An 18353-nucleotide genomic window follows, 5' to 3' on the forward strand; every position below is an offset into this window, starting at 1 on the left:
AACAAATTACGATTGTAAACATACAAAAATCAAGTCAAGGTTTCGTTGACTTAGGAAAGGTTAAGTGTATCTTTTTCTGTAATTTAATATATATTATCTGAAAATGAAACAGCTCTTATGATATGAATATTTTATTATATATCTTCTAATTTCTACACATTTATATATATTAATACTTTAAAATCACTTTTTTATTGTAAATAATACATAGTTATACTATAATACATGCCATCAAGCTGTTTAACAGTATTTGGACAGAGAGATATGATTTTTACGTAAATAGTAATTAAGTATATAATAGCTCATTCACATTTAATTTGCTAAATAAATTCTAAATTAAATAACAGACATTTCCATTGCATTTTCATCAGTCTTGGACTCATTATGAACTTTTACATGATCTATTAGGTGACGTCTAGTCGTAAATGTTTTGCCACATTTATCACATCCAAAGGTAAAATAATATTTATTGACAAGTTTTTCGTGCTGTAAAATATAAGGTTTATTTTTTAATTTGTCCTCACACTTATCGAACCTAACACATTCAATTTCGTCACTATCGTAATTAATGTCATTATTATCAAGGTGCATATTTTTATCATGCTGTGCAAGATAGTGTTTCGTTTTGAACGCCCGTCCACATTTGCTACATTTAAAACTATAAGAATCTTTATGAAGATTTAAGTGTTGTATCAACGAATCTTTGGTTTTGAACGCTTTGCCGCATGTGTCGCATTCATAGTCGTTAGATTCGCTATGAATACTCATATGATGCAAAAGATATTTTTTTGTCTTAAATAAATTTCCACATTTGAAACATTTAAAGTCTCTAGTTTCGCAGTGTACGCTTCTTTCGTGTTGTAAAAGGTAACGTCTAGTTTTGAATCTCCTTCCACATTTGTCGCATTCAAAGTTGTACGTATCTTGATGAACGTTGTTATCGTGCTGAATAAGATAACGCTTAGTCTTGAACGTTCTTTTGCACTTTTCGCATTCAAATTCGTTAGATTCACTATGAATATTCATATGAATAATGCGGGCTTTTTGAGTTTTAAATATTTTCCCGCATTTATCGCATTCAAATTGATTAGCTACACCATGGATGTTTCTATGATGCTCTAAAAGATAACGCTTAGCTTTAAATATTTTACTACACTTTTCACATTTAAAAACATTTTGTATTTGGCACTCGGAATTTCGTTCAACTTCAAATGCTTTTTTAAAAATATCATTTGCATTGTTAAAAAAATCTGATTGTAAATGCTTTGTAGGAACCGAATCATATGGGTCAGGACAACTATTTGAATCCGAGTCGAAAGATGAAATACTTATATCGTCGATATTTATGTCAAGTGGTTCGATACCTCCTAGCTGTTCTAAAAATATACATTTTATCAATATTATAAAAATGAATTACATACAAAAATATCTAACCTATATCCAGCAAATTATCCATTAACTCATTGTTATTTTCATTATTCACGTCTTTGTTATTTTCATATTCAACGATTACATTTTCAAGCTTAAAAGATAAGGATTACTTAGATTTTTATTTTATCAATAAATTAATTTCATTTATTGTATTTACCTTTACTACATACTGAATATTGTTGGTGAAATAAGTTGCATTATCGTCAGCTGGTTCTACAAAATGGACATGTATACGTTGATAAAATATTCAAAAATATAAAAAAACTATCAATAGTTTTAAATTACCTAATTTAACTAAATATGTAAAGGCCATTGTGGCGTTTGAAAAACAAAATAAAATAATCTATCTCAAGCCATTAGAAATGTCAATTATTGACGTTTAGATTATTGGCCTTAACAGACTATTTGTCCGTCCATTTTCATTATTATTTATAAATATTAAATATTGACGAATTAAAAACAGTGCAAAACAAACTAATTTAAAATCAACACTGCATTATTGATTTTATAACGGAAAATTAATATATTTTTAATATAAAATTCGTACCATATTTGGTATTGCAATATATTGTATATAAAGATTACATTTTTATAGTTTTCGTATATTACAAATGAATAAAAAACAGTCTACGCTCTGAGTGGTAATAAGAATAATGTCTAACATCTCCGGGATTGGCTAGTGCCTATGATTGTATGTCGCAAATTATGTCTAGCACGTGTATTATCAATTGTAATGGATTGAAGTAATTTATGTTCTAATTCTCCTTAATTAGAAAGTAAGCTTTATTTAATTTATTATTTTTACATGTTCTTAAGCTGTTAAAATTGCAGTATAAGCGTGCAATTAGTGAAAGGTAAATATATATGTTTACCCATCCTCGATATGGTAAAATGTATAATATATGTATCTGGTAAATTTGTAGGTATAATTTTTTCACTTTAATTTATTTCCTAACTTAATTTATAATTCTTATTATTTTTCTTCCAATAAATAAATAACAAGTAAAATTTCTTCTGCACTGTGATATTAATATTCGAGATAGTTTTCTTTGAGCCTATTTAAACGGTCTATAACAGCAGTAAAACTAGAGCAAAACAGACAAAAATGAGAAAGCATTAAACATTTAAAATCGTTAAAAAGTAGTCGGATAGCTGTGTATATTGGATATTTATTAAACTACTACTGTTCTTTCGAGCGCTACCAAAAACAACACCTAAGAACACAAGCGCTTGTAATTTGGTGGCACACAAAAAACGAAATTCTTTTATAATCTCCTAATTGTGTATATTCCTTACAAATAACTTATTGTGATTTTTCAAGTACACTCATCGACACGATATCGATATCTTAATAAGTTTTTTTACCTTTTTTTATTAAAAGAGAGTAGGTTGCATAATTGGCAACTTGACCAGAGAAACATGCTCAAAGTTTTTGATATCCCGCAGTATTTAATTGAAATAATTATTAGCAATCCTTGATACTCTTTTAACTTCTAATTTATTACAAATTCGAGACAATAAGATTACATGCTGTAATTAGGGATTCCAATCCCGGGATCCCGAATCCCGGGATCCCGGGATCCCGAACGATTTTCAATACCCGATGAGTCCCGGGATTATAAAACATAATCCCGAATTTTTCGGATTGGTTGATTTATCAAGCACAATCGAATTATTATTGACAACATCGTTATATTTCGTGTACAAACTTGCGCGAGTTGCACGTGTCATCTGTGAATCTTTGAGGCTGTGAGTCTGAAGGTGCTTTTTCAGCAGCAGGCTGCTTAGGAAGCAAAATCAGATCAAGGCTAAATGATAAAGCACTTGATGCTTTGATGTTACTTCGTTTTATTCAAAATAATGTTTTTAATTAATTGTGTCTATGAATGTACATACCTATGTACATACATTGTCAAAAGTTCATTTTTTTCTTCTCAAATAAATATATAAGACCTTCCCTTTTTTATTTTTATTATACTATTTTCTATTTTAAGTCAAGACTAAAATTATACGTACTTTATACATTGTACGTTATAAAAAACAGATGTAAAAATATATTGTATTATTCATTTTAAATTATTTTTATCGATAAAATAGCATGAAAATTATCCCGGGATCCCGGGATCGACTAATTGCAATACCGAAATCCCGGGATCAAAATTTTGGCCCGGGATTGGAATCCCTAGCTGTAATGCTTTTGTTGTCTTGTTGTACAATAAAATAATACGACTAACATTTTTGTCGTTTTTTATGCTGTAAATTTTTGATAATCTATCAGTCTTGGTCAAGAGGTAAAAAACAAACAGTTATTATCGAATATTCAGCTATTTTTAATTTTCAAAATTGTTGACAATGGTTATATTCCCACATCTCCCATTATCTAACTTTACACGTTTAACGAAAATCTGCAAAAATAATTAAAATTCCTTAGGCGGAGTTCGTTGTGTACTTATACAACAAAAGTGATATGTCAATAATAATATACGTTACATTAACGTTACGTTATATTCTTTTTTAATTTTAAAAATAGCTTGTATTAGGAGCATGTAGCAAAATATACCGTGGCACGAAAACGGTTAAAGTAAAAAGTAACTTAATTTATTTTACATGCGTTTCCGGCTCTATATCGTCATAATTGTTTTTATTTAAATATAAAATACAATATTAAATTATATTTTTATTTTATTTCGTTTTTCATATATATAGAAAAGTACGTCGTGGAAAAAAATATACCTTAGCAAAAGAAGAATTGAAAGTTAAAGAAAACAAAATTAATGCTTGCACAATATTTTTGTAATTAAAAGAAACCGAGAATAGCTTTTGAGAATATTTGTAGTTAATTTATTGTTCATTTTATTCGTTTCAGAAAAAAATTAGCAAAATAAAAAAATATTTTATGAGACATTATAATTATTTTTCTATAAATATAAAATTATTTTAAAATAACATATTTCCTTAACGATTTTAATGATTTTTTTTAAAAAAAAATGTAATTTTTTTGGACGTGTAACATTTTTTATATAGGAGAGGGGGGGTTGCGGAGCGTTCCGTTTTGAATCCTGGGAAATATGGTCAGCCTACTGTTTGGTGTATTGTGGTCAGGCAGGTTCATTGGGCCTTACTTTTTTGAAAGCGATGAAGATCAATAAGATAAGTGAGCATGAAAACTGATTATTTTTAGCATAAAATCAAATAGATTGCTGTGAAAGACACGTGGTTCTATCAAGATGGCTTAATGTTGGATGTTTTGCGTGAGAAGTTCCCAGATCGCATTATTTCACATTTTGGTGACGTCAACTGGCCGTCAAGATCTTGCGATTTAATGTCGTTGGATTTTTGTGTGGGGTTACGCTAAGAGTTATGTCTACGTTGACAAAGCCGAAATTTGGAGCACCAAAAACCATCATTCACGTCGAAAAGATCGGTTGCTGCAAAAAGTCCAGAGGCGTCTATTTAATTTATATTAATTTTTATAATTCATGAAATCTTTATTTTGCATTGTGATTTCACAGACACAGTATTGCTTTTTAAAATAGACACTTTATTATTACATATTTAAAAAAAATACTGATGTGTAGATGTAAATACAATGGGAAAATATTACTTATATCACTAATCTCAGTTAATGATGAAAATACTATGTTGTGTTAATAAAAACAAATTTATATTGTAAAATATTATGCACGATAATTTTAATTATTACAATTTGTTTTCAATGTGGTTTTATTTTAGAGTAATCGATTTTTTAGTTTTGTTATGGTGAAAATTTATTGTATTATGACCAAAACTCATATGTACGTCAATGTGAAGAGTGGTAGGTTAACATAGCTGTCATACTAACACGTGTTGTTTATCACTGAAAATGAAGAGGAAGAGCGAGCAAAAAGTTGTTTCGCTTCCGGCGAAGGCCCCTAAAACTCAAAAGGACCCAAATCAAAAGATTAAACCGAAATCGGCAGCCGACAAACCGTCTAAATTCGCCAAACCTACTAAGAATGGCGACATCAAGAAGAACGCATCATCGAAACCAGGTTTTAAGGCAAAGGGCAACTTTGTCAAAAAGTTTGGCGACAATAAAAAGGGCCCGACTAAGACCGACGATCAGAAACCTCCAGATTGGGTTAAATTTAAGAAGGACAAGAAACTTGTGCGCGTTGCTCGCCGACAAGCCGGAATCGATTCAGAAGTTGTAAAAGTGATACAACAAGCTAAATCGATTAGCGAAAAATTGAGAAGGTATGCTTGATTTATTAATTTAGTGTTGAATCATTATTAATTTGTATATTTTTTTTATTCATAGGAAAAAGGGTACTCCGGAAGATAGATTGAAATTGACCGATGAACTTCACAAATTATTAAAACCGAAGGGTTATTATAAGCAACTGGCAATGGCGCACGACACTAGCCGTATAATTCAATGGCTCTTAAAATTCGGATCGATACAAATCCGAGAAGAAGCTTCCATGATTTTAGTCGACATGGTCGTAGAAATGCTTCAATCGAAATACGCGCGTAATTCTGTTAAGAGAATATTGAAATACGGCAGTCCTGCGATCCGTGACGCTGTTTTGAAATCGATACAAGGCAGCGTTCTCAAATTGGCTTGTCACAAAATGAGCGCTGCTATTTTAGATTACGCTTTTAGCGAAGTCGCTTCTAAGAAACAAAAGCAATATCTTCAGCAAGAGTTTTATGGGGATATGTATAAAAATGTACGTGTTTTGCTAATTAATACACTAAAAATCAATTTTATAATTTGAGTTTTATATTTGTTTATATTCATTTTAGAACAAAGATGATTCATTAACTAAACTGAGAGACACATTTAAAGATAATCCGGAAATGAAATCAGCAATATTAGGAGCTACCAAGGCAAATTTGTTGAAAGTGTTGAATAAAGATGTTCACGATTGCGGGTAAATATTAATTAATGTAATGTAAGATCGATTTTATTGCTACATAATTCACTTTTATTCTTACAGATTAGTTCATGCAGTTCTAAACGACTATCTGAGAGAATGCAACAGTAATGATAGATCCGAAATGATCACAACGTTATCTCCGATGGTTGCACCGTTGAGCAATTCAAAAGCTGGAGCGAAAGCGGCTATGATGTGCGTCTGGCATGGAAGCAGTAAAGATAAAAAAGTAAACATTTATCTCTAAATCTATTACTGTATATGACATGTAGTAATATTTATATTAATTTTCAGGTGATATTAAAAGTCCTAAAAGAACATGCCGTATCGTTGGCTACGCACGAGCATGGTCATCTATTAATATTATCCGTTTTATCAGGAGTGGACGATACTGTGTTAGTTAATAAAGTTTTACTCTCTACGTTATTGAAGGACGTTAAGAGCGTAGCGTCTACAGAATGGGGCAGAAAGGTCAATTATTTTTCCTAATAGTAAATGGAAACCTTTTCTACATTAACTCACTAAATAATCGATTTTTAGATCATCCTTTGGCTCGTCGCTCCGGGAGACAAAGCATATTTTCACCCGGCTCTCGTCGATTGGCTCAATAAAGAATGCAGCGAAGGTACTTCTAAAAAACCGGCAGAGCAAAAAGCATCGGAGTTGAGCAAAGATGTTTTACCTATTTTGTGTAAGAGTTTCGAAGAAGAGACCGAATTCTGGCTGAGCACTGCTAGTTCAAGTTTAGCGGCTATGGCTATCTTAAAATCAGGTAACTATCACCTTTGACTTAAATATTTGATTTATATATTACTAATTCAATTTGTTATGTAATCAAATAGCCGGTGGAGAAAGCTTACAAACAGTCTTAGATGCTTTGAGCAAATACATTTGTCAAGATAATTGGAAGATCATGGATGGAGATAAAGAAGTGAACGGAATCGAGCATTCAGGCTTGCATATTTGTTTGAAGAAATTGGCTCAGCACGATAAGATCAACAACGAGAAGCAAGAGCTTACTTTTGGAGATTCTTTGCTTAAAGTCTTGAAAGCTGAAACGGTATTATATTAAAATTTTATTTTTATTTTGTAAAAATGGAGTAGACATTGATTTTCTAAATATTTTTAAGGTACAATTGTGGATTGAAACAAACAGAGGATGCTTTTTATTAATAACGATATTTGAAAACAACGGTTCGGAAGTGAAAGACAAGATTAAGTTGCTGTTGAAGCCTCATGTAAAATTGCTGAAAAAGCAAACTACGGCCGGTGCCAAAATATTGTTAAAACATATATCATAATTATTTTGGATTAATAATTAAAATCTGATTTTGTTTAAATTGTTATTTCTTTCTATCGAGTAATATATAGGACCCCTATTAATCACGTGCGTCTCATTCGCCTGCTAGTTGCTGTCATCATAAAAAAATACTGCTATAGAGCTTATTTCAGAGAAACTGGCTAAATTGACTGAATCTAAAATTCCCTTGCGATTCGAAATTACTATGCGTCGTGTGGCACATGTCCCATATAAATGACAAAAATGATACGTTTTTTATCTAGTTTTACATTAACGAAGTAGCGAATTATTAAAAAAAATTATAGCCAACATTTTGAAACAACATAGTGGTTCAGATTGGTAAACGAATTTATCTGAGATAATTACAAGATCTATTTTTATAATAAGTTTCATACAGACGGATCCAGGGGGGGGGGGGGGATAGGGACAATCGCTCAAATGGCAATTGCTAAGGTTGAGGATTTCGTGGAATTTATTGATATTCATGAGTCAATTTTCATAAATTGTGGAGTTGGATAGAAACCAAAAGTGAGAAGTATTGATTGTAAAAATACAAAAGAATTTGGTTTGAATCTTGATTTTTATGTTGGTATTGGAACGAATGGATTCTCAGTAATGACATCCAAACAAATAGGAGTCGCAAAATATATTAAAAAAAAACTGTAAACGTTGTCCACTGTCCTTGTTACAGCCTTGCTTTGAATTTATTTGTAATTCTATTAGCATAATTAAGGAAACAATATCACCTCATCTTCAAAGCATAAAGTAACAGTGGATTCTATTCGTAAAAAGTACCATGCGAAACAAAATGGGTAGAACAAATAGAATGTCTTGAGTCAAGATACACTATTTAAAAAATAAAAAGCTTATGATATTAATGATCTTTATTTATATCAAAAAAATATTAATGTGACTCCTTCCATAACTGTCCAATGTGCGTATTTTGAACTTCTTTGATTAAAGACATCACTGAAGTAATTTCTTCATTTTGCAATTCTTCAGTCGGTCTAAAATCAATAAAAATAGTAAATAATTACTAATATAAAATAAGAAAATTACTAATACAAAATAAGCAATTAAATACTTTGAAGCATTCAAACTCTGCCAGTAGGGTTCTTCCATTTGTAAATAGCAAGAAAACACTTTTTTCTGAAAGTTTGTAGTTTCATATCTGAAATATAAAAAATGTTAATATTTTAAGTAATTCATTTATTAATAAAATTGAATACCTTTCATCTCCGAATCCTTCTCGAGATGCTTGAATATCTGGATCCAATTTCATTAGATAAACTCGATCGGGTTTAGGTAAGCCGACGTCAGGATGTCGGCACCAATTAACATCTAAACCTGATTTATGAAACAATTAATTAAAATGTTATTTAAAATATTAGAGTAGTTGTAACTATTTACCTTTAGCTGCTGAAAATGCAACGCCCGAATACGCATATCTATCTACAATTAAAGTAGTTCCAGCAGACAACAGTGCTTTCATCTTAGGTGCCAATTCCCATCGATTAGCAGAGAATAACAAATGTATAGTTTCATCGTTATAATCTGTGTCCTAAATATATATAAAAATATGTAATAATATTTCTCAATAAATATAGTAATACTATGTACCTACCTTCGTTGATAGATATTCGTTTATACGTTTTCCTATTTTCGTCGTTCTGTCAGGAAAATTCATATATTCTGCCTTGACATTTTTAGCTAATAAGCCTGCAACTATATGATTATTTGATTTTATATTATGTACATAAAGCGATACTGATAACTTGAAGAAAAATACAAACCCAAGCCTTTACAAAAAGTTGTTTTTCCACATCTGTCGCCGCCTTCGACTATAATGAGCGCTCCTCTTGGATGTATCATTGCAAATGTCTGTAAATAAGTTGTGATTTTATTTTAAGTTAAAGGTGAATTGTAATCGTTATAAGCGTGTTTTTGGTTAGAAAGTTGCAAACTAACGTTCGTTGCAACACCATATTATAACGAATTTGTTAACGCTCAAAATTTTTATAGTTGAATGAAAAAGTTACAATACGATTTGTTAAATAATGGTAACGACTTACATACAAAAAGCGGGACGGCGTATTCAAATGACGTTTGTAAGTGATGTTCTAAGAAATGACAATTACTAAATCGTAAAACAAATAGTTGACCATGTACTATTTTATTTTTAAATATATTGTATATAGTTTAAGTATCAGCAATCGGCTTCTTTTGACAATTGGACCGCAACCGTTAATTATAGGAAATAGTGAGTAGAAAATAATATTAAATATATAAATTTACGTAAACACGTATAGTTCATGTAACATAATATTTTAATCTACTTGCCTTATCTGATCTTTGTGGTTGTTTTCATTCAGCCAAATTATCTATGTATTATTTGGGATGGTTTCAGTGGCGTTTAATCTTCCTGTTTTAAATATTTTTATGTATGTAACTTAGCAACTTAACTTAGTAAAAAAAATTGTTTAGAATAATATATTATATAGTACATATTTTAGTTTTATTAAGGATATGTTGTTCAATCTTTCAACTTTTATTGCTGCAGTTCTTCCACTACAATTTTTTACGGGCTGATATTGGTTGGTTTATGAAAGTATTCGGAAGAATGTATAAAAATATTGTGAGAGCCCATTTATGTATGTATATATAGGTTTTATTATGGCCGAAATTTGCTGGTATTCTGGTAGCACTGACGTGACATAAGCACATTCTCTTGGCGATTTTGGTGAACATAATATATTTTAACATGTAACTTCATATATCTCAATAAAATACTACTGCAGTGGCTCAATCCGTGTATAATTGCCACCTGTGACTATCCGTCGCCAAAATATATTTACCAAAACGAGCTTCAAGTTTAAATTTTGCGTGGATACAAATACTTGAAATTTAATTCTGCCTGGTAGTATTGATATGATTGCAAATAAACTTAATAACACGACGACACTGTTAAACAGTTGATTGCGAATATTAACTGATATTTGAGGAATAAACATACGCACGGCGATAAAAAACTAAGTTTAAATTTTAAAACGTAACAAAACATTGTTGGCCATTTTCATTAGCAGCGATATTATTAACAAGTACCGATTATACAAACAATTGACTCGTATTTTTCGTGTCAGAATTTTTATACGGTTGTGTCAGAATTTATATTAAAAGGTCAGAGTACATTGGTCAGAATTATATTAAATTGGTAAAATTTAAATTGTACCGGTCAGAAGGTATATTAAATAGTAAGAATTCTTTTGATAGATGCTCAAAATCATTTATTTCACTCAGTATTTATTCAGTTCAATATTTATTATAGTTCATTAGGCAGTATTTATAAAGAATAGCCAGTATTTATTTTATATGATTCGTATTTTAACCTCAAGTTTAATTTGCGCATCTCGCCCCGTGCGAAAGAAAGGGTGATATATGTACTCATCATCCGATATACTCACCCATCTCTCTTGTGAAATTTTCTGACAAAGCATGGGCGCGTGATAGTTAAACTGTGTGAGTAATGTTCGTATGAGCAATCGCCTTATGAGCGATCGATTTGTGACCAATTTTCGAATGAACAATAATCCGCATGAGCAATCGTTCAGTGACCAATTGCCATGTGAGCAATTCAATCGTACTCAAAAAACGATTACGGGTTACTTTTATGTTAATATTGTGTTTTACTAATTCTCATTTTGTCATTGTCATAAACATTTACAATATTTTTAACACATCAATAAATATATTCATAAATTGATCATGATATAATAAAAATACATAAAGTTATGAAAGGTTGGATCATGATAGTTAAATGATCTAAACGAATTCTTTATAATTTATTTTATTCATACTATTTCAAAGTTTTTTTATTTTTTATTTAATAGTTTGTGTTCATTTGGCACTGTGTGCAATTTTATCTTTGTTCAGTTTTCATGTGTGTAGTTGTCTGGTTACCGACAATAATATGGTAACCAGATTTTAAAAATAGTAATGGAGAACACTAGGAAAAGGTGATTTTGAATTTTTTTTATTCAAGGAGAACATAGAAGAAAAAAAAATTGAGGGATACAATCTGATAATAATAATTGGAATATACACTCGAAAAAATTGGAAGACTAGTTACAATTTATGACGTTTCAGTTACTCGAGAACATCTCTATTTGAAGGAAATGGGAGAAGCGCGCGCAACGGTGTCAGGGACTCTGAATTAACTGGGCGATAAACGGTAGGAGAAATGCCAGGCTGGAGAGCTACCGACAACGCTCGTCTCAGGAAAGTCGGCATCGCAGCCGACACCTTCGAGGCCTTCAAGCGCAAAGCCTGTGACAAGTTACAGGTCTTTCGACTCGACTCTTCTCTTTATTTACATCGTATTTTCGACCTTGACCGGCGATATTGACGTACAAATATATTATTTACAAAATGTCGATACAATCACATTTCTAATGGAAATTATGATCGTTATCATATGTATATAACGATTTTTTACTATTTTAATATATTATTAATTTAAAGTTAGGCTGATCAATTTAATAACATTTAGCCATTCATAAATTACTTAATATACATTTGTATAGAATGTAATTTCCTATTTCATTTTTTAAACCATTACGAAAACATGTCGAATCAGCCCAGCTGACAAATTTTTCATGTTTCATGCCTGTCATGACCAAAATTGTCCGAGGTGACCTTTTTATTATTACTAGCTCTCGCAAAATCCCTAAATGAACAAAAATTACCGAAACAATTATTTTGTTTACTTCCTGCAAATTTTTTAGTGTCCTCTGATATTTTCAAAATCTGGTCACCTTACATAAATGTATATTGTATAGATAAACATTTTAACTGACTATCTCCTGGTGATAGTTGATGATACTGCATTAAACATTTTTTTATCCCACCGCAATAGATATATTTCGTAAGAAATTTACCTAAAACTTACTACAATTGGAGCTTAACTCTGCCTGACAAGTCTGGTTCATCAGATTTAATTCCATTTCAACAATATATCTATATGAATCCAATCTCTAAATCTATTCGATATCTAACATGACATACGTTACCTCGACAAATAACACGCCGCAGTTTTATGTTCTTATTTATGATAAACAACAGCAGCCTTCAGATTGACATGTTTAAAAAATATTACATTATGTGTATTATTTAAAAATTTTATGTGTGAATTGATGGCGCAATATTTTAAATTTATTATTTTTGTTTTAGAAAAGTTATGATAACTGCAAATGTTACATAGCTGAGAATGGCACGTTGATATGTGACGAGGAGTACTTTAAAACCGTTAAACCTCAAACATTGTTCGTTATCATCGACGACGATGAGACTGTTAAAACTGGTAATTTATAAATATTTATTATATAATGTTGTACTTAAGTCAATTAACGTTGTTTAATTTCAGACGTCGATTTAGAGTTTGAAAAATGCATGTCGACAAATTATTTAGAAGTAGGAAGGATAATCAAAGATTTCTTCAAGGCTAATCCGGAATTACTCAAAGGATTGGCTAAAAAGTTGAAGCTCGATCCTAACAAATTCACTAGTAAATCGCATTTGAGTAAAAGAGACGAACATCAAGAATGGTTTTTAGGTAAGATTCGTTTCATCAGAAATTAAAGTCACTGTAATTTTATAAACATCTCGGTTAGATCACGATTGAAAGAAAAGCACATCTTAGTCCATTCTAATATATTCAATTATCACAGGAATCCAAAAATACAACACCAAAGAAGAATATATGGCTTCGAGGGCCGAAATGAGAATAAAGAGCTACTTGAGCAGAGCTAAGATGCCGATTAACAAGAGAGACGAATATCTAGATCTGAGGAGTCCGGCGCATGGCAAAATAAAAAACTTCTGGTGCGACATAGATAAATTGCTCAAAGCGCACAACTATCACACGTATTACTTTGACAGGAAGAGCGATAGCAGCGAGAAGTTTTGCGACGAGAGTGGTAACTTTATTTGCGAAGGCAAATGGAACGAGAGGATCTGTTCGGAGAAAGAGGTTATCAATCCGTACGCTAGCAGAGAAGAGAGGACTATTTTCAAAGCGTGGAATTTGGATCACGCCGTCGAAATGTCGCGGGGGATCGTCCCGAGCATATCAAAAGCTATATCTATAATCAACAAAGATTCGTTCAAATGTTGTAGGTGCGATCGTATCTCTTCCGACGGCTATTTAGCGGCGGACATGTATTATAAGCTGCTTTTCACCCGAGAAAACCTGAAACTGGTGAGCGAAATATGCCACGATAAGTGCAAACACGACGCTTTCGAGGATATATACATCGTGTGCAAATACTGCAGGCAGAACTAGGACGGTGTGAATCGCTCCGCAACGACCATGGCTTTTACGCTCTTAAATTTAACTTTCAAATGTACTCTGTTCGGTTAGATGGTTTTGTTTCTGAATAACGATCTCATTTGTGATAATATAAGATGTTAGGTATTTTAAAATACATATATATTTTTTGAACTTGTAAACTTTTTGATGATAGTCGATTTAGCGAGATTTTAAAACAAGCCGAGATAATGTTAATATATTTTTATTAATTGGATTTAATTCATGAATTGTAGGGCATGTTGTATGTTAAGTTTAACTGTTTCATAGGTAATTTTGTTGTAAAACTTTTGGGCTAAGAATGCACACGTTGATTAATATTTGTAATTAGATATACCTGAGAAACATTTTGAAATGGTGCGAGGCAAAAAATATTTTATCTCCACTAATTTAATCTTGTAATAAAGAATTATTTGGTGGGTACAAAATGATGGAAATTTATAGGTAATGTGTACCATTTTTCTAATTAAATACAGTAGATTCCCCAATAACACAGTAAATTAAGGATGCCTGTTACTTTATGTGTGAGTGAGCCAAAGGATATCTCGCTACACACGCCTGATTCGTACGTATGTATTGCAAAAAATTGTATGAGTATTTTCTAGTCCCCCAACTATACACACCCAAATAGCACGTCTCCAATTTACCGTGTTATTGGGGGGTCTACTGCATATGTGACTATAATGCATTCTTAGCCTTAACGTTATTATAGCCAGAATATTAAGACGGATCTGAAAAATTGTTAATAATCTGTTATTGCTATTAATAATATAGACTGATACTCAATATGTTTCTATCATGGATATTTTTACACTGCTTATAAATTATGTTTCTTTAGGTTCCATTATAGTTAAGAATAACTTTTTTTATGTAATATTTACATACATACCTTTACATGAATTACAGTTACTGAACTAGAAATGCTTGGTTATCAAAGTGCCAAATTTTAGATATATTTATTATACTTGCTGACGGAATGAGTCATTTTTATAAGCAGTTCCTATCGATATTCTGGCGTTATCATGTTGATGCTCAGGGTCATCGCAGTCGTAACATTTTTGTCGACTGCGTAAACCCAACGTTGTTTTTAAGACTACTGATAAAGGGTATTCGATGCTATTAGCGTAAATTTTCAACTCGTACAGCATCTTATGTATAGATGTAAATCGTTTCGATTGTATCGAACGTAGCGTGATCAAATTGCTTGTTAGCTAGACGTAGACATGTATAAGTTTATAGTGTGCAATAAATACATTTAAAGCATGTTTCAATGAGTTTTTAATGTGTTTAAAAAAAATATACAGATGAGAATCATCGCCTTTTTCTGCCAATGTTCCTTTTGCTAGGGTTTCGTTGACCTTTTCCGGCTGCTGGTTTGCCCGCTTTTTTGCCTTTGCTTCCGCTGAACGTATTTTTACCGCCTTTACCAGCGACGCGTTTACCCGCCTTTGGTTTGGAACTTTTCTTCTCATCCGATCGGCTGAAATAATTAATAATTTTTTTAATTAATAGTTCACATATATACAAGTTTATAATTCGGGAATGAAACACTAGAACAGTGGCGTAACTACTATGCCACGGGAGCAGGCAGCGCATGCGGGTCCTTGGGATCAGGGAGCCCCAAGAGAATAGCCAGATATGTATATATTAATAACTAGACAATCCACTTATACAAAACGGAAAATTTTTACATCAAGTCTTACATCATACATCGTCTGAAACGAAAACATTTTTTGTTTCTTGAGTAGCGCCAGGGCTGTCACTACGCTCATACAAAATATATCGCTCGCAAATAAAATATAAACTAGGTACCATGATTATTATCAAATATGACGTTGAGGCTTTTTAGGGATATGAGGAGATACATTGATACGTTTTACCCATTGCGGCACAAACGATGTGAATAAAAGTTTACGAACGTATTAATTTCAACATATAATTTTATGGAAAGCAAATTCTCTGAAACGTATTTTAGATTATAAAAGAAATTCAATCAAACTATATTAGCAATTGAGCATGAAGAATCTCAAAAAATGTCATTGCAAGATATGATTGCGGAATTTGAAAATGTAAAGGCGAAGAAGGAGATTTAAAACCTGTAAGTTTATTAATTTAATTTTTGCAAAAAAAATAAAATTAGGGCCCTTGGTAACTTTTGCATGCTAGTCAATTTTTTTTAGTTACACCACTGCACTAGGATGAAACACATTCTGCAAATTTCTAAATCAACAAAAGTTTTTTTATATATAATAGATAGGTAAACTACAATTCACATTGCTTTCGCCATAACAGTGAGTAAGTCACAATGCTGGTGATTGAGAGATTAATGCCATGCAGATGAAAATAACTTAAGTGATGACAAAATAAAACAGACGAAGCTGGTATACTAAATATATACTCACTCTGCTTGTTCTTGATTTATTTCCTTAGTAACGCCGAGATTTACATCGAGCCTAGGCTGTTTCTTGACTATCGTGTCTATCAAACTCAAGTTATTCTGTTTTTCAGTCGATATGTCCGGAGCTGGCGCCTTTCTCTTTTTAGCTGCGCCGGTGACGAGGGGCGTAGCTTCTTTTCCTCTGGCGTCTTTTTCTTTCGGTAGTTTATCTTGGAATTTACCAGCTGAAGCAGTGGCCGATCTTGCCACTGTAATTGCGGCTGTTAGCTGTAATTAATATAAATGATGTAATCCATCAAGTAAAAAGAAAATTATTTAAAGATAAAATCGAACCTGCGAAGACGTAGCCTTATCGGAAGTGACCGGAAATCCTGTTCTGGGAACTTTAACTTTTTGAGCTCGGGCTAAGTTCTTCATTCTTTGCAGCTCGTTCTTGGCGACCTTTTCCGATTTAGCATCTGCCTTCTTAGCAAACATGTCAGTCATTGGGTCTAGATTCTTCGGCACTTCTAATACCCAATCTTTGTCTTTTTGGGCCGACGCTCGTTGGTATCTGTAATTGATATTTAACATAAATATTGATAGCTAGTGGCCAACTTAAATTCTCTTCATATTTATAGTAAAATATATGATTCATTACCCGTATGCTGGAACCCATTTCTGCAAGTCGTCGTCCCACGACGCTTTCGGTTTACTCTTCTTCTGTATGCCCTTGTCTTTAGCGAACTGTTGCCATTTAGTCAACGGTTTCGGTTTTGGAACTCTTTGAGCCCTCGGCAATCCGAACGCCGGTTTAGGTAAGTTGACAACAACTGTCTCGTCTATCCTTTCAGTTGGAAGTTCCCATATTTTATTAAACAATAACTGCGTATTACTCCTCGTTAAATTTAATAAATATTCGTCTTTATCTTTTCTGAAATTATAAAATGCAACTTGGCAACGATCAGGGTGTATTGTATAAGGGAGGTGGGAGGTGGTATGAATAAAATAGTATTTACTGTAAGTTTTTAGTATCCAAATCGTCGGCGTCGATGAAGAGCAACGTGCCTAGGTCAATTTGAGGTTCCAACTGCTTTTCTACTGCGATAGGCTTGTAGCCGCGGGCTGCAGTTTTTGATAGGGCCGCCGCCACGAGCTGCGCCCCCGTTTGCTCTTCCAACGCTGTCATTTCGATTGACAGGTTATCGCAACAGTCGCAAGCACACGTGCGACATGACAAGTGGTGTTGCACGCTTCAATATGTTTAAAGATCTTTAGTGTTACCAGTAGACGAAATGTACAATTTGAATGAAACTTAAGATAATTCAAATTTTATTATAAATTATCTTTCAAATCGATTATTAAATACTATTAAAAACATAAAATTATTAAATTAACTTTAATTTATATATCACCTTTTTTTTACCTTTCATCCTATCATTACTTAGCGTCAAAAACTATAATAATATATATTTGCAAACATTTTATTATATTATTTGTATCAAATTTATTCTATTAGCATCATATTGCAAATTTTGTGGCCACTAAATAGTCTCTTCAAATATTTGCAAAAAATATGCAGAAATATCATTTTACATTACCGCACTATCACGTTCGAAGATAATCGCGGTATTGGTTGCAATACCGCTATCAATTTAATCAATTTAATTCTAGTTTTGTTGATTTTTTCAATATTTATATTTTTATAATAATAAATTGGTGGCAACCCACTAAGATAAGCATTAAGTAAAGAATGACTACTTTTCAAAATTCTAGTTTTATTTGCAAGTAAAAGTTTAAATCCTGAATTACTATCATATTTATCTAAGAAAATAAAATAGTGGGAGGGTAAACCATATTTTGTAATATAGGGATTTAGCGTCATTTATTGGTTTAAGCTGGCATCACTGCATTACTCACATGCACACAAATTCGTAGTTTGACGTTTAACCCGCTTCGATACAA

The 18353-nt window shown here is 32.0% G+C and overlaps 6 protein-coding genes across 9 annotated transcripts in view; 3 read left to right on the top strand and 3 right to left on the bottom strand.

Moving 5' to 3' along the window:
• The window catches only part of l(2)k05819 (transmembrane protein 94-like protein l(2)k05819), a 605947-nt gene that overhangs the window by 32573 nt on the left and 555021 nt on the right, over positions 1-18353 (top strand). The window lies entirely within an intron of this gene.
• On the bottom strand, positions 119-1831 carry LOC148232109 (uncharacterized). Of its 2 annotated transcripts, none has more exons than XM_088192344.1 (4): positions 1717-1831; positions 1589-1644; positions 1435-1522; positions 119-1376 (listed from the first exon to the last, which is right to left on the bottom strand). In XM_088192344.1, the coding sequence occupies exons 1-4, from the start codon at positions 1742-1744 to the stop codon at positions 337-339; spliced, it is 1212 nt and encodes a 403-aa protein (XP_088048470.1). In that variant the 5' UTR covers positions 1745-1831; the 3' UTR covers positions 119-336. The 2 variants fall into 2 exon arrangements, with proteins under 2 accessions (XP_088048470.1, XP_088048471.1); XM_088192345.1 differs by having other exon boundaries at positions 478-1371; positions 1717-1827.
• On the top strand, positions 5222-7690 carry peng (Pumilio and CPL domain-containing protein penguin). The gene is made up of 8 exons (XM_088191624.1): positions 5222-5667; positions 5732-6143; positions 6220-6347; positions 6414-6579; positions 6645-6821; positions 6891-7122; positions 7193-7410; positions 7481-7690. The coding sequence occupies exons 1-8, from the start codon at positions 5294-5296 to the stop codon at positions 7649-7651; spliced, it is 1878 nt and encodes a 625-aa protein (XP_088047750.1). The 5' UTR covers positions 5222-5293; the 3' UTR covers positions 7652-7690.
• Positions 8520-9796, bottom strand: LOC148232111 (thymidylate kinase). Of its 2 annotated transcripts, none has more exons than XM_088191625.1 (7): positions 9723-9796; positions 9444-9531; positions 9275-9375; positions 9061-9211; positions 8880-8997; positions 8735-8821; positions 8520-8657 (listed from the first exon to the last, which is right to left on the bottom strand). In XM_088191625.1, the coding sequence occupies exons 2-7, from the start codon at positions 9520-9522 to the stop codon at positions 8555-8557; spliced, it is 639 nt and encodes a 212-aa protein (XP_088047751.1). In that variant the 5' UTR covers positions 9523-9531; positions 9723-9796; the 3' UTR covers positions 8520-8554. The 2 variants fall into 2 exon arrangements, with proteins under 2 accessions (XP_088047751.1, XP_088047752.1); XM_088191626.1 differs by having other exon boundaries at positions 9727-9783.
• On the top strand, positions 11816-15278 carry Drep4 (DNA fragmentation factor-related protein 4). Of its 2 annotated transcripts, none has more exons than XM_088191467.1 (4): positions 11816-11989; positions 12877-13006; positions 13070-13258; positions 13374-15278. In XM_088191467.1, the coding sequence occupies exons 1-4, from the start codon at positions 11888-11890 to the stop codon at positions 13985-13987; spliced, it is 1035 nt and encodes a 344-aa protein (XP_088047593.1). In that variant the 5' UTR covers positions 11816-11887; the 3' UTR covers positions 13988-15278. The 2 variants fall into 2 exon arrangements, with proteins under 2 accessions (XP_088047593.1, XP_088047594.1); XM_088191468.1 differs by having other exon boundaries at positions 11816-11878.
• LOC148232113 (ribosome biogenesis regulatory protein homolog) lies at positions 15273-17630 on the bottom strand. Its single transcript, XM_088191465.1, has 5 exons — positions 17408-17630; positions 17050-17322; positions 16743-16962; positions 16414-16676; positions 15273-15491 (listed from the first exon to the last, which is right to left on the bottom strand). The coding sequence occupies exons 1-5, from the start codon at positions 17575-17577 to the stop codon at positions 15323-15325; spliced, it is 1095 nt and encodes a 364-aa protein (XP_088047591.1). The 5' UTR covers positions 17578-17630; the 3' UTR covers positions 15273-15322.

Source organism: Plectrocnemia conspersa, unplaced genomic scaffold (assembly GCF_051122295.1).
Source record: "Plectrocnemia conspersa isolate PC_06_02 unplaced genomic scaffold, ASM5112229v1 ptg000009l, whole genome shotgun sequence".
In the NCBI taxonomy this organism is placed as follows: domain Eukaryota; kingdom Metazoa; phylum Arthropoda; class Insecta; order Trichoptera; family Polycentropodidae; genus Plectrocnemia; species Plectrocnemia conspersa.

Bases quoted from the DNA above. Each gene is read 5' to 3' on its own strand.
- LOC148232113 (XM_088191465.1), bottom strand. From the start codon at position 17,577: ATGACAGCGTTGGAAGAGCAAACGGGGGCGCAGCTCGTGGCGGCGGCC. The intron at 17,323-17,407 runs GTAAATACTATT...TTATAATTTCAG, and splicing joins TTGGATACTAAAAACTTACA to AAAAGATAAAGACGAATATT. The intron at 15,492-16,413 runs GTGAGTATATAT...TAATTATTTCAG, and splicing joins ATAAATCAAGAACAAGCAGA to CCGATCGGATGAGAAGAAAA.
- LOC148232111 (XM_088191625.1), bottom strand. From the start codon at position 9,522: ATGATACATCCAAGAGGAGCGCTCATTATAGTCGAAGGCGGCGACAGA. The intron at 9,376-9,443 runs GTTTGTATTTTT...ATAATCATATAG, and splicing joins AACTTTTTGTAAAGGCTTGG to TTGCAGGCTTATTAGCTAAA. The intron at 9,212-9,274 runs GTAGGTACATAG...ATATATATTTAG, and splicing joins ACGAATATCTATCAACGAAG to GACACAGATTATAACGATGA.
- peng (XM_088191624.1), top strand. From the start codon at position 5,294: ATGAAGAGGAAGAGCGAGCAAAAAGTTGTTTCGCTTCCGGCGAAGGCC. The intron at 5,668-5,731 runs GTATGCTTGATT...TTTTATTCATAG, and splicing joins ATTAGCGAAAAATTGAGAAG to GAAAAAGGGTACTCCGGAAG. The intron at 7,123-7,192 runs GTAACTATCACC...GTAATCAAATAG, and splicing joins TATGGCTATCTTAAAATCAG to CCGGTGGAGAAAGCTTACAA.
- LOC148232109 (XM_088192344.1), bottom strand. From the start codon at position 1,744: ATGGCCTTTACATATTTAGTTAAATTAG. The intron at 1,645-1,716 runs GTAATTTAAAAC...TCCATTTTGTAG, and splicing joins TACATATTTAGTTAAATTAG to AACCAGCTGACGATAATGCA. The intron at 1,523-1,588 runs GTAAATACAATA...TTATCTTTTAAG, and splicing joins ATATTCAGTATGTAGTAAAG to CTTGAAAATGTAATCGTTGA.
- Drep4 (XM_088191467.1), top strand. From the start codon at position 11,888: ATGCCAGGCTGGAGAGCTACCGACAACGCTCGTCTCAGGAAAGTCGGC. The intron at 11,990-12,876 runs GTCTTTCGACTC...TTTTTGTTTTAG, and splicing joins AAGCCTGTGACAAGTTACAG to AAAAGTTATGATAACTGCAA. The intron at 13,259-13,373 runs GTAAGATTCGTT...CAATTATCACAG, and splicing joins ACATCAAGAATGGTTTTTAG to GAATCCAAAAATACAACACC.